This window comes from Labrus bergylta, chromosome 5 (assembly GCF_963930695.1).
Source record: "Labrus bergylta chromosome 5, fLabBer1.1, whole genome shotgun sequence".
Classification (NCBI taxonomy): domain Eukaryota; kingdom Metazoa; phylum Chordata; class Actinopteri; order Labriformes; family Labridae; genus Labrus; species Labrus bergylta.
Window position 1 is genome coordinate 22,120,546 of NC_089199.1, and position 13,230 is coordinate 22,133,775.

At 39.8% G+C, this 13,230-nt stretch overlaps 1 protein-coding gene across 6 annotated transcripts in view; it reads right to left on the reverse strand.

Moving 5' to 3' along the window:
• LOC109981732 (plasma membrane calcium-transporting ATPase 1) overlaps positions 1–13,230 on the reverse strand; it is a 99,202-nt gene that overhangs the window by 44,593 nt on the left and 41,379 nt on the right. For all 6 annotated transcript variants that reach the window (XM_065955190.1, XM_020630657.3, XM_020630656.3 and 3 more), the window contains exons 3-6: positions 6,064–6,261; positions 5,623–5,880; positions 4,742–4,867; positions 3,792–3,917 (exon numbers count right to left, since the gene is read on the reverse strand). In XM_065955190.1, coding sequence (XP_065811262.1) covers positions 3,792–3,917; positions 4,742–4,867; positions 5,623–5,880; positions 6,064–6,261 — 708 coding nt within the window. The remainder of the gene's footprint in view (positions 1–3,791; positions 3,918–4,741; positions 4,868–5,622; positions 5,881–6,063; positions 6,262–13,230) is intronic.

Sequence of the window (13,230 nt, forward strand, 5' to 3'; positions counted from 1 at the left end):
AATATCTTAGTAAACATAATTTTTTAAATGTAGAGTTCAATCCAAACCAACAAAAATATATCAAACAATTATTGGCTTGCTTCAAAGTGATGCTCTGTGTAAATCAAATACATACTATCCTATTGGTTGGATGGTATATGGGCTTGGGTTATTACCTTCCCCAAGGAGATCAAGTTTGGGCACGTTTTTGTTTGTCAGATTAGGTTAGCAGGAATTACAGAAAAATGAAAGGCCTGATTTAAATGATATTTGGTGGAAGGTTGTGTTTAGGGTCAAGGAAGAAATAATTGAAAATTTAGGCCAACTCATAAACAACAACAGTTTATGGACTAACAAAAAGTAAGAAGTCCAATGGACTGATAAAAAGTACAAAATTATTTCTTTTTGGCTGAAGTCAATGGATAAAACAGTTCTAGACTTGGAAGTTTTGGTTTGTTTGTTTCCCGCTTTGATTAAGTTTGAAACAGTTCAATCTTAGCCAGCAGTCATTGATGAAAGTGTAAACAGTCAGTGAGAAGGGTTTGAAGTCTTTGGTACAAACTGTTTTAAATCTGGTAGGGGATAAATGTTGCATGTTGCCCCTGAGGTTTTAAGAGTAGTGTGGGTAAACACATAACCACTCCACTGGATCGACGTGTAACCACATTCAGCACAGGCATGTGGACGTTAACAAGCAAGGATGACTGAAAGCTGGTGGGGCTAGTGCTGCGAACGTTAACCACACTCTGCAAACCAATTTAACACTAATAACCTGCATATTTAAGCGGTATAAAAAAAATAGCTCCTTCATCCATGTCTTGGTAACTCAAGGCTTGATCGATTTTGTTAAAGGTCTTTTCGTTAAAGGACGTTTCACCTGAAAGGCTTCGTTTCTTCAGTTCTAAAATGACTGGTGGAAGGAGCTAGAAGTCTAAGCCTCCACGAATCATGAGTGTACTAATGATCAAGGTGGTCCTACGGGAGTCGTTAGCTGACCCAAGGCTTATATTTCTAGCGCCTTCCACCAGTCAGTAGAAATAAAAAAATCTTTCATGGGAGTGGTCATAAATGTCTCCAATACCGCAAATGTTTCAAGTTGAATGGGCCACATGCAATATGGGTTTCGTTTGGTTCAATAAATTGTGCCAAAGTTTAACTGTTTTCTGGGTGTTTTCTCATCTATTGGACTGGTTTGAATTCATATTTACGTTTAATTGACAGGAAAACAAGCCATTTGGAGCATCCCTAATCTACAAGGGACTGGTATATGTCAAAGAAGTTGCTGATTGTTTAACTTGTTAATTCTTCTTTAAGCTTTAACACAACTGCATAAAAAAACTTCACGTTCAAACCTTAAATCTGATGATTATGGTTGTGTTATTTGAATGTCGAGTATGGATGCATATGTACTTTACATGTTGACCTTGAAGTCTGTTATTGGGCCGTTTAGCTGATTAAATACAGTAAGGTGATAGCATGTAACAGGTGCATTTCTCTTCTTTATGTTGCCCTAATATGGAAGTATTTGCTTTTATTGTGATAAAAGGTTTCTGCAAGCTCAAACAAGGCACACCCCGGCCGCACGCACGCACGCACGCACGCACACACAGATCTTTGTTATTCAGCTTGTGGTTTGTGATTGATGAGATTTATGTGTTTGTGTGTCTCAGTGTTTGCACTCACTGACTCTTATGCTTGTAAGATAACGAATGGGTGTGACTTTACATGAATGCATTAATGTGTGTGCATATTAGTGTGTGTACAGTGGGTTGACGCATCCATGCGTGACAGTAAAGGCTGCTTTGTGTCTGTTGTTACTGGAAAACGAGACACAAAACTGTGTTTCTCTGATGGTCCTGTTTTCCATATTTGCGAGGACCCATTAATGTCAAATGAATGGTAGGTGGGGACATTTTCTTTGGTTGGGAGTGAGGGAATCAGTTTTATCAATGGGTACAGATGCATGTTAGAGATGCTGTCTAATAGAAATCATTCAACTGTTTCTGCAGTCTTGTGGCTCTCCTCATTAGGAATTCAACGATGGTTAGAGTTTTGTAAAATCAGTGACTGGAGGCCGGATGTAAACCTGAGCGTCTCTCTCCGCTGAGCTGGTTCATTCAGCCAGTTCACAATGAATGCCTGACAAACTCAAAACTTTAGCCAGTAAAACAAATGATGAGACAAAAACAAACTAAAGAAAGAAGACATGGGTAAAAGGGGGTTAGCATGATCACAAGCAAATCAAAAGCAATAGAGACCGACTGCAGAAGCCTGTTGGTTTACATCAAATTGCTCTGTGATAGTACGAGGATCATCTGGACTTTGGCTTTTGAAGGGTTCAGCTCCAAAAAATGCAAACAAAGCATGGTACATTTGGCATTTTTAACGAACATCACATTAATGGCAAATTAATGCTTCAGTTAAGTGGTCATGAAGAACCACAAGTTAATGAATCAATGAGACCATGATGTAATGTTTCTACAAACTAATTATGTGTAATGTATCTAATTATTTTGTTCTTTTTAAGATCTATTTCAAAGTTTGGTGGCTGATTTAATCACCTCTTGCAGGGTTATGCTACAGGGATTTCCAATCAGCTTCATTCAGCAGAGCCTACATGTATCAAGATGCATTGCCACAAGCAACTAAAACATTGCTATGCTGCAGTTTTTGGGAATATCTAGTTAAGAAAATGACTGGCTGAAAATCCAAGTCAGCCAAATGCATCCCCTGAAGTCACATTTTTGGGATGCCATTTTTGTTTTGAGTACTGAAATTTGCCTCACAAGCAATGGTGACTCAGCTAAAAAAAAAGCTTGTATTTCTTTAGGGTCACCATGTACGTCAAATGAATGTGCTGGCTGCGAAGAACAACAAATTTGTCAGCGGTATTATACTTCACTTGATAATTATTTGTCTCAGTATCCTAATGATACCTAGTATCTAAATATCTCTTAATATTTCTGTCTCTCTGTAACATGCCTTAAAATGTGTGTTTATTGTGGACATATATTTATCAAAACAGTCCAAGATATGACTTAAAAATATAAAGGTTTTCATTGCAGATAAAGCCTAAGTATCCACTGTGTTGTAGTAGAGTCAAGCAAGAATATTTGATTAGGTCTATTTATTTAAGACAGAGCCTTCGTTATATATTTAGACATTTAGCAAACACTCATGCTATCTTAGCACTCTCTCATTATAGAGTATATCCCTTAACCTAACCCCATGTTCACTGCTTGAACATGTAGAAAAATCTGAACACAGAGGGAACTGTTGTGTCTTGTTTTGGTTGCTAAATTATGATAGGGGGTGGATAAACGACTTAATCTTCTGCTGTTGTAACAATTATTTTTTAATTAGATACCAAAGTCTCATGTCGGTTGAGTTATGTTTAACATATTTGATCATTACTGGTGAGCTCAGCCATGGTCTCATTTATTCACTGATGATGCTTTTTGTGATCAGATTGAAGCTCTCTTTAAGCAAACATATAATATTTAGACCCTTCAAACAGCTCTGCTGTAATCAACTCAGACTGGATGAACTCTACCTGCTGACAGAGTCGGCTAGTACAACAGAGGAAACTTCAAATCAACACCAGCTGATAAAAACGTGCAAATATTTCCAATCTGCACTGTTTAGACAGTAGAGTAGAAATATTCAGTAGTGGACACCAGGGTAGCCATCTTTCTAGCCAAACTTTCCTCCCAAAACACTTCACACACTTATTGCCCTCATATGACCTTGAGTACTTCAACATGATCTGTGTTTTCTGAGATGTTTGTGACATTCTTTGTCTCGTGTCTTACTTTTCTTGACCTTCTTCTCCTCATCGTGCTCGCTGGCACCCAGTAGAGTAAAGATGATGCCGGTCTGAGAGTTGAGGCCGACGGCTGACACCAACATCCTGCCCGATCCCTCCATGACATGGGTCCCTGAGGAGAGATTCAACAGACTTTGAGTCACAAGTGGTAAACCTATCACTTTTCAGTAAACTTTGATTGTAACAGCTAGAGAGCAATAAAAACTTAAATGTAAGGATCGAATCCTTTTCTTATTGGCTCCTCATTGAAATTGAGTTGGCATGCTTTAGATCCAGTCATTACAGAATAAAAGATCCTGATTCAGTTCCAATATTGTCATCTTCTGGAGTACCCCATGGATCAATCTTGGGGCCACTATATTTTAGTTGTTTTTGAAGGTTAATTTTGGTTTTTTTTATGCTTCCATTTAGAGACAGGTCAGTGGAAAGAGTCAGAAGACGGGGAGACAGAGTGTGGGTAACGATATGTGGGAAAGGAGCCACAGGTCGGACCGAACCTCGGCTGAAAATAAAATGTGATATTTGATCTTTATTTGTCTGAGAATGTAAACGGGTGTGGTCATAATGTTATGGCTGATCAGTGTATACTTAAAGTAATGTTATCCGAGTTGTTGTTCATATGCATTCGTTCCTGACTGTTTAAGTGCCAGTTGTTATCCTGTAAACACCTCATTCTGAATGGCACTAGTCTTTATAAATTGATTTTTTTAAACACCTGTTGATTTATTTGTCTAATCATCTATCCTGACAGCTTGTCTGTTGTGTGATAGATTTATTTAAGATCTGAAACCACATTCTGGCACAGACGCGTTTCCTTCTAGACAAGAATCAAACAGTAATAGAAAATAAGGGTTTAAGTGGATGTTATTATCTGTATTACTCGAAAGAAGAAACCTCAGCCATTGTCATATGTTGTGATTCTCAGCATACACTCACCGGACAGAAGCATGGGGTCTTTCTCCATAGACTTGCGGACATGGTCAGATTCACCAGTCAGAGAGCTTTCGTCAATCTTCAGGTCGTTGCCTTGGATCAGGATCCCGTCAGCAGGCAGCAGGTCTCCTGCAGACATAAGAGTCAGAAGATGCATTTTATTCCTTTATTAATCCTTATTCCTTTATTCCAAACAGCTTTGGTGTAAACAAATGTGTCTGCAAGTATGAGCGATCATTTTTAAAGCTTTTTAAGTCCCTGGGTACACATTGTATGACTTCTGCTATTACTGCTGAAAATAAAGTGCAACTTCACTTAACCTTCCTACTCTGAAGATGTTATTGTTAAAAAACATGAGACCAGAAAGGTCCAAGGGACTCATTGTTTTGTTGTGTAAGACCTCAGATCTCAGATGTAACTATAACCATTTAGCTTGTATATGTTTGGTTCCATCTTTTTAAGTAAGTAATTATGATATATCATTTTGTGCGTTTGTCAATATTTCCCATTCATCACAAACTATATGGCCAAATGGACAGTTCTGTCCACATACTTTGGTTTAAGTCAAATTTCTTCTGATTGGGTCATTATTCTTAGTAACTCTTGAAGTGAATTTTGATGCTTTGGTGTACAATCATATTTTTGTAAATCAAAATAAATAGTTTGCTACCAGTATTGTGTGAGACTAACAAAGGGCCTTATTTGTTTCAATAGGACAGTCCATAAAAAAATGGTCTGTACATTTTGTAAAAGTGATCAAACAACAATTAACCTGATTACAAGTATCTTTCATTAAATTATATCAATGTTTAAAAAAGCAGAATGCTCGTTAAACAAGAGCCAAACTGTCCTGTTTAAGTCGGGTTTTATGCTTCGTCTCGTACCGTATTTGATCTGAGCGATGTCTCCCACCACGAGCTCGGCCACAGGGATTTGGATGACCTGGCCTTTGCGGATGACGGTGAACTTTTGTTCTTGCTCGATGCGACTCTGAAGACCGCGGAACTGCTTCTCCTTGGACCAATCGTTGAAGGCCGTCACCAGAACCACGATGATCACAGAGAACAAGATGGCGGCGCCTTCTATCCAGCCAGCCTGGGACTCGCCCTCGTCCTCGACGCCTCCTGCAACTTGTCCGCATGCTACGTGAAGAGAAGGACATGATGAGTTCAGTTCAGTTTTTATAGCCGTTGTGTTGCATATTAAATCTGACAGTAATCATTTAATCTGTGGAATTCTTAATTTTCATCAATGGTATCTACAGTCCTGTCTTTGCAGTATTTTTGCTGGTATAAAACCTGAGTTCAGACTCTGACTGTACTGACCTTCACTGTCACCCCCTGGTGGATGGTAAAAGGACAGGCCCAGTGAGATGATTGCAGCGATTTCCAGGATGATAAGCGTGACGTCCTGCAGAGCCTCCCACACCAGCTGCAGGAATGTCTTGGCCTTCTTTGGGGGGATGAAGTTCTTGCCGAATGCCGCATGACGTTTTTCCAAATCGACGGGGTTTCCAGACAAACCTGCAGACACAAGAACAAAACTTTAATGTACAAAACTATACAGAACAAGTCGCTTTTGTTTTTTTTTACCAAAGAAGAAACTGTGTAAATTGATAAACCTTTGAGTGAATAAGCCAAACCAAAGATGGTTAAAAGACCTTGCAAAAAACTGGATTTCTTTAGAAGAAAATATATAAAAAAGACAATGGTTGTATTCATTAACCACTGGAAGTGTTGCAACTGAAAAGGTTTTGATCAAATACATTTCCTATGCAGCCATTCTTCTTTACAGCCCCTGTCCTTCTTATGAACTCAGGAATCATTTCTGCCCCTGAGACAAACTAAATTCTTTCATCTCAAGTCCGCAGAAATGATAACATCATAACATCATCACCGTGTAGCTGCAGCCGCTGTTAAATAAAAGACATGATGTAACTTTGTTCCCTATTTATTCCCAGTTCTAATGGATGTTCGTGCTCTGTGAAAAGTTCATAGTCTCAAAGTCGTGACCTTTCTCACCACCGGTTCCCCAGAGTCTGAAAACTAAATTAAATCTTTCCCATCACACTTTTGTGTAGTACTCAAAATCAGTCTTGGTCCCAAGACTGGTCTCGAGACAACTATTTGAAGGTCTCTGTCTCTTCTCAGAATCAAACCATATATACTCGGTCTTGTCTCGGTCTCAGACTGGGTGGACTCCAGATTTTAAATGAAGACCAGTGAAGACCACCACTGAAAAGCTATTTTTCCTAGTTTTAACTGTAATTAGAAGGAAAACGCCTCTTTCATAAAGCATGAATAACTTCATTTATAATTTGAATTGTATACCCCTTATCCAGCCGGGACACGCCCGCTGCACACAAGATGAGGGTATTTCCTGTCATATTTATGGTCTTGGTCTTGACTCAGTCTCCCCTGCATTAGTCTTGGTCTTGGCTCAGTCTCGATCCCTAAATGTCTTGGTCTTGTCTCGGTCTCAGAGCGCTCCGGTCTCGGGTATGTCTTGGTCTTGGTTAGTGTGGTCTTGACTACAACTCCAGTTCACACATTATCTATTGAAGAAAATGAAAGGTGTTCCTGCTGGTTCATTTATTTGTTCTCAGTGAAATCTAAATCCAACACCACAGTTTCTATTGTGAAATGAATCATTGATTTTTTTTATCCAGAAACAAACACCAGACTTAAACAACCCTGACTTGTCACTTCTCATGTCACAACACTTTCTTTCCTAAGTCAAAACTTGTACAGAATTCTGTCCGCTGACACCTAAGATACCAAAATCCAGCCCTGTGTTTGCAATTTATTCATTTGTAAGCAAAATCTGGACACAGAAAAAAAACAAGTATTGAATAACAACAATATAAACATTATAAAACCATTATTCTTTTGTAAGACTCTAAAGTTAGCCTCCTGATAAATCGTGTGGAAGGTTTTGTTCACACATTTTCCCTTTAGACGTCAGCGTTTTGTCACTTGTGTAACTTTCGTTCTATTCATGCTTTGTCCAAACTGCTCGAACCTCAACTTCTCCCGCCTTAAAGCTTTTTTTAAACTTCGATAACTTTGAGGCGTAGCGGTGCTCCTACACAGTGAGAGGCAGAAGATGCACTGTCGTTATAAAACATCCAGATTTTACACGTTTCTATAAACAGACGTTTTTGCAACATGACCTACTTCTGTTTCCATGAGAAGATTGCAGCCTCTCCACACACACACACACACACACAGTTTGTTTGGGAGAATCACCAACACAAATGTTCCACCCAGAGATGTTCTGTATCTGCATTCATTATTTCCTCTTCTCTGTCTGGAGGATCAGACGAAAATAAAAGACTCAAAAGGTCAAGAAAACGGTGCATTCAGGTGCAGCCACAGAAATTGGAGAAAAAAAATTCCCATGAACACAAGTGAATGATAAACAGCTGGGAGTATTTGTGATGTCCGACATGTTTAAGTTATCACTGTTTATTTATAAGTGTTGCTTGGTTATTTTAGACCCCTCCCAAGCAGCTCTATTTCTTAACTGGATGCAACCCCTTAAAGAAAACCAGAAAATCTTTCTGTTTTTGGTCATATAGTTAAATGAGAGAATCATTCACTGAAGTTAGTGTTCTGTTCGATTGTCAATCATCTAGGCTGTGACTTCTGATCTTTAATCTGTGGCCCTTGGTTTGGGAATCTCTGTCAGTAATGAGCTGATGGCAGCCCGAGCTGACCTGAACCCTCCCAACATCCCCGCTGAACACACAATCTGCTGCTCCAATGGAGCCAAAATCCTGCACATAAACACGGCTCCACCTGATCAGCCAGTTTGAATATGCTGCGTCACAGGAAAAATACTGTAGAGGAAACACGTATTGAGAAATCATTAAATACTGACCAATTCCACGAAACTGTCATAGGCCCCCAATGAGAGGTTACTTCCTGTTTTGATTTTCCAAAATTACAAGGAAACACCTGCACATTGTCTAAGTTGCATAAATACATTGAGAACATTTCAGTCAATGTATTGGTGCAATTTAGACACTGTCACCTCCTCTGCTCTCTGTCTGTTTTTAAAAGACATCAACCTTACTTTGCATCTTAAAGAGACAACAAAAAGTACATGAGAAATTGAAGTACTTGTGCACTTGTAAATTTGAATTGACCGCCTCTCTCTCCTTCTCGCTCTTGGTTGGCACGGGACGTTTCTGGGTGGGGAGCTGGTGTGTTTCCTCCAGCCAATGACACAGTGGCACAGGTGAGTTTAGGAGTGGATACAATTCAGGGATTGGAGGCGATTCAAACTGGTAAAAAAATGACGGACATGGACGTAGCGTGCAAAGAAGAGAAAAGACAGTGAGGCTGAAACACCAAAACTTTGTTCCAAAACTGGGGTGAACATTCAGTTGGCTTTCTGTTTGACAGGCAGTTAGCTTGGGCTAGCTTGCAGCAGTGAGTGTGAGTGAGCCCAGGAGGAGCGGCCCAATTTGAATGTTGAGTTTACAATCTGCAATGAAAAATGCTACTGACCCCACCTTTAACCAACCATCGGATTTCTCCATTTAATTGATTCTAACCCTCTGCGGAAAGATTTCCCACAATCCTCTGCCAACTGAAGATCAAATATTATCTGTGATTTTCCTGATTCCAGATGTGTGACCGTCATTTTCCAGCAGTGACTCATCCCTCACGCTCATTCATTCTCCATATAAAGACAATAAAAAGAGTTCTCTGTGCAGCCGGATGCTTTCATGGAGGGGGATTCGTCTTCAGGGCTCCTCATGTTTGGTTCTTATTACATCTGGGTGAGAAGTTCATATAAACCTCTTCACCAGTTGGAGTTTATTTATAATGCTCCGTCAATTAAGCGTAATCAGCAGCTCGTGTTTATCTTCTCTTTCTAACACCGGAGGATTTTCTGAGCTCAGTTCATCACCACAGGACCTCATTAACCGTAACTTCAGCAATCTGTGTTTACTCACAGCGGCTTCTGCAGCACAGGGACGAGAGTGAATGGAATCGAGACTCACTGATCCGCTTCCCCTGTTTGTTTTTTTTTCCTGCACTAAATCTGGGTGTTTTTCAGAGCAGTGTGCGACTTCCTCGGTGTGATTGCAAGGGCAGAAACATGGCTGCTGTGTTTTCTGGGAGGAATTGGGAGATGTGCAGTGGAACGTGATGTGAATTTCAACAGGCTGCAGTGCCAGGATTCCTCGTGAAAGCAGGACTCTGTAAGTCAGCGAGAAACATGAGCTCAGGCGTGTTTCTGTCTTCTTCATGTTTTAGTAATGACCTCCTCTTCTTCTCCGAGGATTCTCTCTGGACACATCAGATGAAGAGTTCTCCTCCTCCTCCTCCTCCACTAAACTTCTCTCCATCTGTCTTTCTTTTATTCTCTATAGATGCTGTAATCACCGAACGATTCTGAGCAGGGAGGCAAGATAAATATCAGAGCCCAACCCTGTCAAAACTGAAGTCTTTTCAAGTGTATTTGTCTTATTTCAAGTGTCATTACGCTGGAGCTCCAATAGCCTAGCGGTTATGTTGCTGCTTGGCCCTTTGCTGCATGCCATCGCCCCGCTATCTCCTCCAAAAACTTCCTGTCTCTCTTCAGCTGACATATCCAATAAAAGGTACAAGTTTTTGTTAATTGACGAGATCTAAAAAGCTACTACAGTATGAAATTCATTAAAAAGAACACATCCTCCATCATTTTTGTTTCACTGTGCAGATTCTGCAAGGCCCGTCTCTGAGGCTTTGTGCTGCAGCCTCCACACAGCCTCAAACCCCACAAAGAGGCGGACAGTTTCCTCCTGCCAGACGGCATTACCTCGCTGTAATCCTGTTGATTTGGTCAAATTTCTCAGAGTAACGCGGTGCTGGTTTTAATCAGTCTGTATAGAGCAGGCCCACTCTCTCTCTCTCTCTCTCTCATGTTAACTCGCTCTAATCAGCTATCATGAGTTGCCTGAATTTGCCCAAGATTTCTGCCTTTGTAAAGGCCTTTTTTTTTATCTAGCTACATGCTAAATGTTGCTATAGTGCTCATGATGGATGAACGCTGGGTCTTTGTAATATAGCAAAGAGTGCAGTCTTTTACCTGCTCTTTATGTAAAGTATCTCGAGATAACACTTGCTATGAATCTGCGCTACACAAATGAAGATTGATTGATTGATTGAACTCTCTGTGTAGCTGCAGCACAGGCTTGTTAATTTACAATCTCTCCAAAATGAGGCGAATTTACATCACAAGACAACCACTGAAAAACAAAGATATCGTGATAAAGTGAAGGTTTTGGACAATGACCTCATGACCTGTGCCATGCTACCTTCATTAGACGTCTTTAAAGCAGGAATTATAGATGTAAGATAATAAATATATTGAGACATTAAATGAAGGGATGTGGTGAGTTGAGAGCAGATGAAGAAGGGTTGAAGTGACCTCTAAAGATGAAGAGTTTTGATGTGAGATGAGCGATATGATGAGGAGACAAGATGAAAAATAAATTTTTGAGTATTCAGCTTGTAATATCCATTCACGTGTCCAAAAGAGCCGCTCTCAAACATGTCTGAACACAGATTATAAAAATACACCTGCTGTCAGAGTCTTCATCTGTGGTTTGTCGTCTCACTGTGGTTTCATTTTAAAGTTTGGTTTGATCCGTTTGAAGCTGCTGAATGATGCTGAAAGCTGCCATCTCTATAAAACACAGAGAACAAACAGCAGAGCTCTTTCTCTGCCTGTGGCATCAATACCAGTCTGATTTGAGCCTGTTTTTGATTTTTTGTGTGTGACTGTGACAGCAGGATTTATTTGATGACTGGCGTCGGACCGTTGTGTTGCTGAGCGTCCCCGCTGAGACGCAGATTAAAGCTGTGAGACGATGTTTCTGGAACAGCAGAGCGGTCTGCAGCACGCTCTGCCTTCACACGTTTAGGAGCTTCAGGTTTATCAGCCAACATGCAGATGCACATTTCTACTCAGTTTTCACTTTCAGTCATTCGCTCTCTTTCACAGAGCAGCAACACGTTTCAGTGTCCGCTCTCATTGTTCAGAGACTTTTTGATGTCCACTACAAACACAGACGCCTGTTTCTTCTTCTTCTTCTTCTTCTTCGTCCTCCATGTTGGCAGAACTTACTCCTTTTTATTCTTGATCGTCTCTGTGATCCATACATCAGCTCTGTCTTTACCAACAATCTTTTTTTATAATCATCCTGCAGCAGGGATGATACGATATGTATACTGGCATGATACTGGGTTCAAAATATGATTTCATCACATTTATTTTTAAGAATGTCTAAACTTCGTACACTCATCAGATTGACCACAATTTATGACTAAATATGATTTTTTAAATTGAAATCTCTGACAATATAAATTTGAAAAATATCTTGTTTCCTTATTTTTCTTTATGAATACTTTTTTATTTGGAGGTTTTACACTTACCAATACAAGTAGACAGTTACTAACAGTATCGGCCAATTTTATCGCAGACACGCGCCGATATTATGAGATTTATTCACCAGTCAAATAGCATTTCATTTGAGTATCACTGGCAGAGGGCGCTATACGGGTTACAACAAGCATCATCACTCTTCAGAGTGTCGAGCCGTGCTGCAGCTACATGCTCAGTTACTTTCCAGTCGAGTGACCATCTTGACTTCATTAAATATCGTTTTCCACAAGTGTTTGATAACTGCATTTGAGGGATCAACAAAATAAACATCTATACGTCTCTACAAATTGAAAATGTATCTAAAAAAGATATCGGCAGATTGATCCGAATGTTTTTCCTCGCCAATACCGATATCAGTATCGGCCCTAAAAATCCCACATCGGTCCGGCCCTAAATTCAAAAAGTGACACTGAAGATATCTTTGTTTTGGTTAAAGTTTAAGAAAGATTTAAAAGAAATACTTGACATACATACAGCTGAAGCCAAAATAAGGAAAATCTCTTGAAATAAAAAAGGTAGTTTAAAGAACAAGTCATGTCACCCCTGTACCTCCGGGTACGCCACCCGAGTTAAAATAGTCTGAAAACGCCCCTGCTCATGTCTACATTCACGCTATGCAACAAGACGCACTGTAAAGCTCAAACTCCCTTCCACAATGTCTGTGCGCATCTCATTATTAGTGTATACGAGTCATAAAATGCTTCTTTTTTTTTAAACACGTGTTTATTCCATATAAATGTTTTTTTTAATGGCTACATTTTAAAACATCATCTCAGCTGACATTGCCCTCGATGAACATCCTGTAAACAGTTAATTATATTCATTATTACAGTTAATTTCCATGTATCTTTCTTTTGTATTTCCTGCTTCATGAACCTAACGTCTACTCATTCTGCTAACTGCTCCTTTAAGAACTCTGCGCTGTGTGTCACTGTTTGGATCACATGACCACATTATTCAGATTTTTCCTGCAATGAAAGAAACCTTTCACTCTGTTTAAAAATGCATGAAGAAATGTGGCTCTATAGCATGCAATGGTATGTGATGAC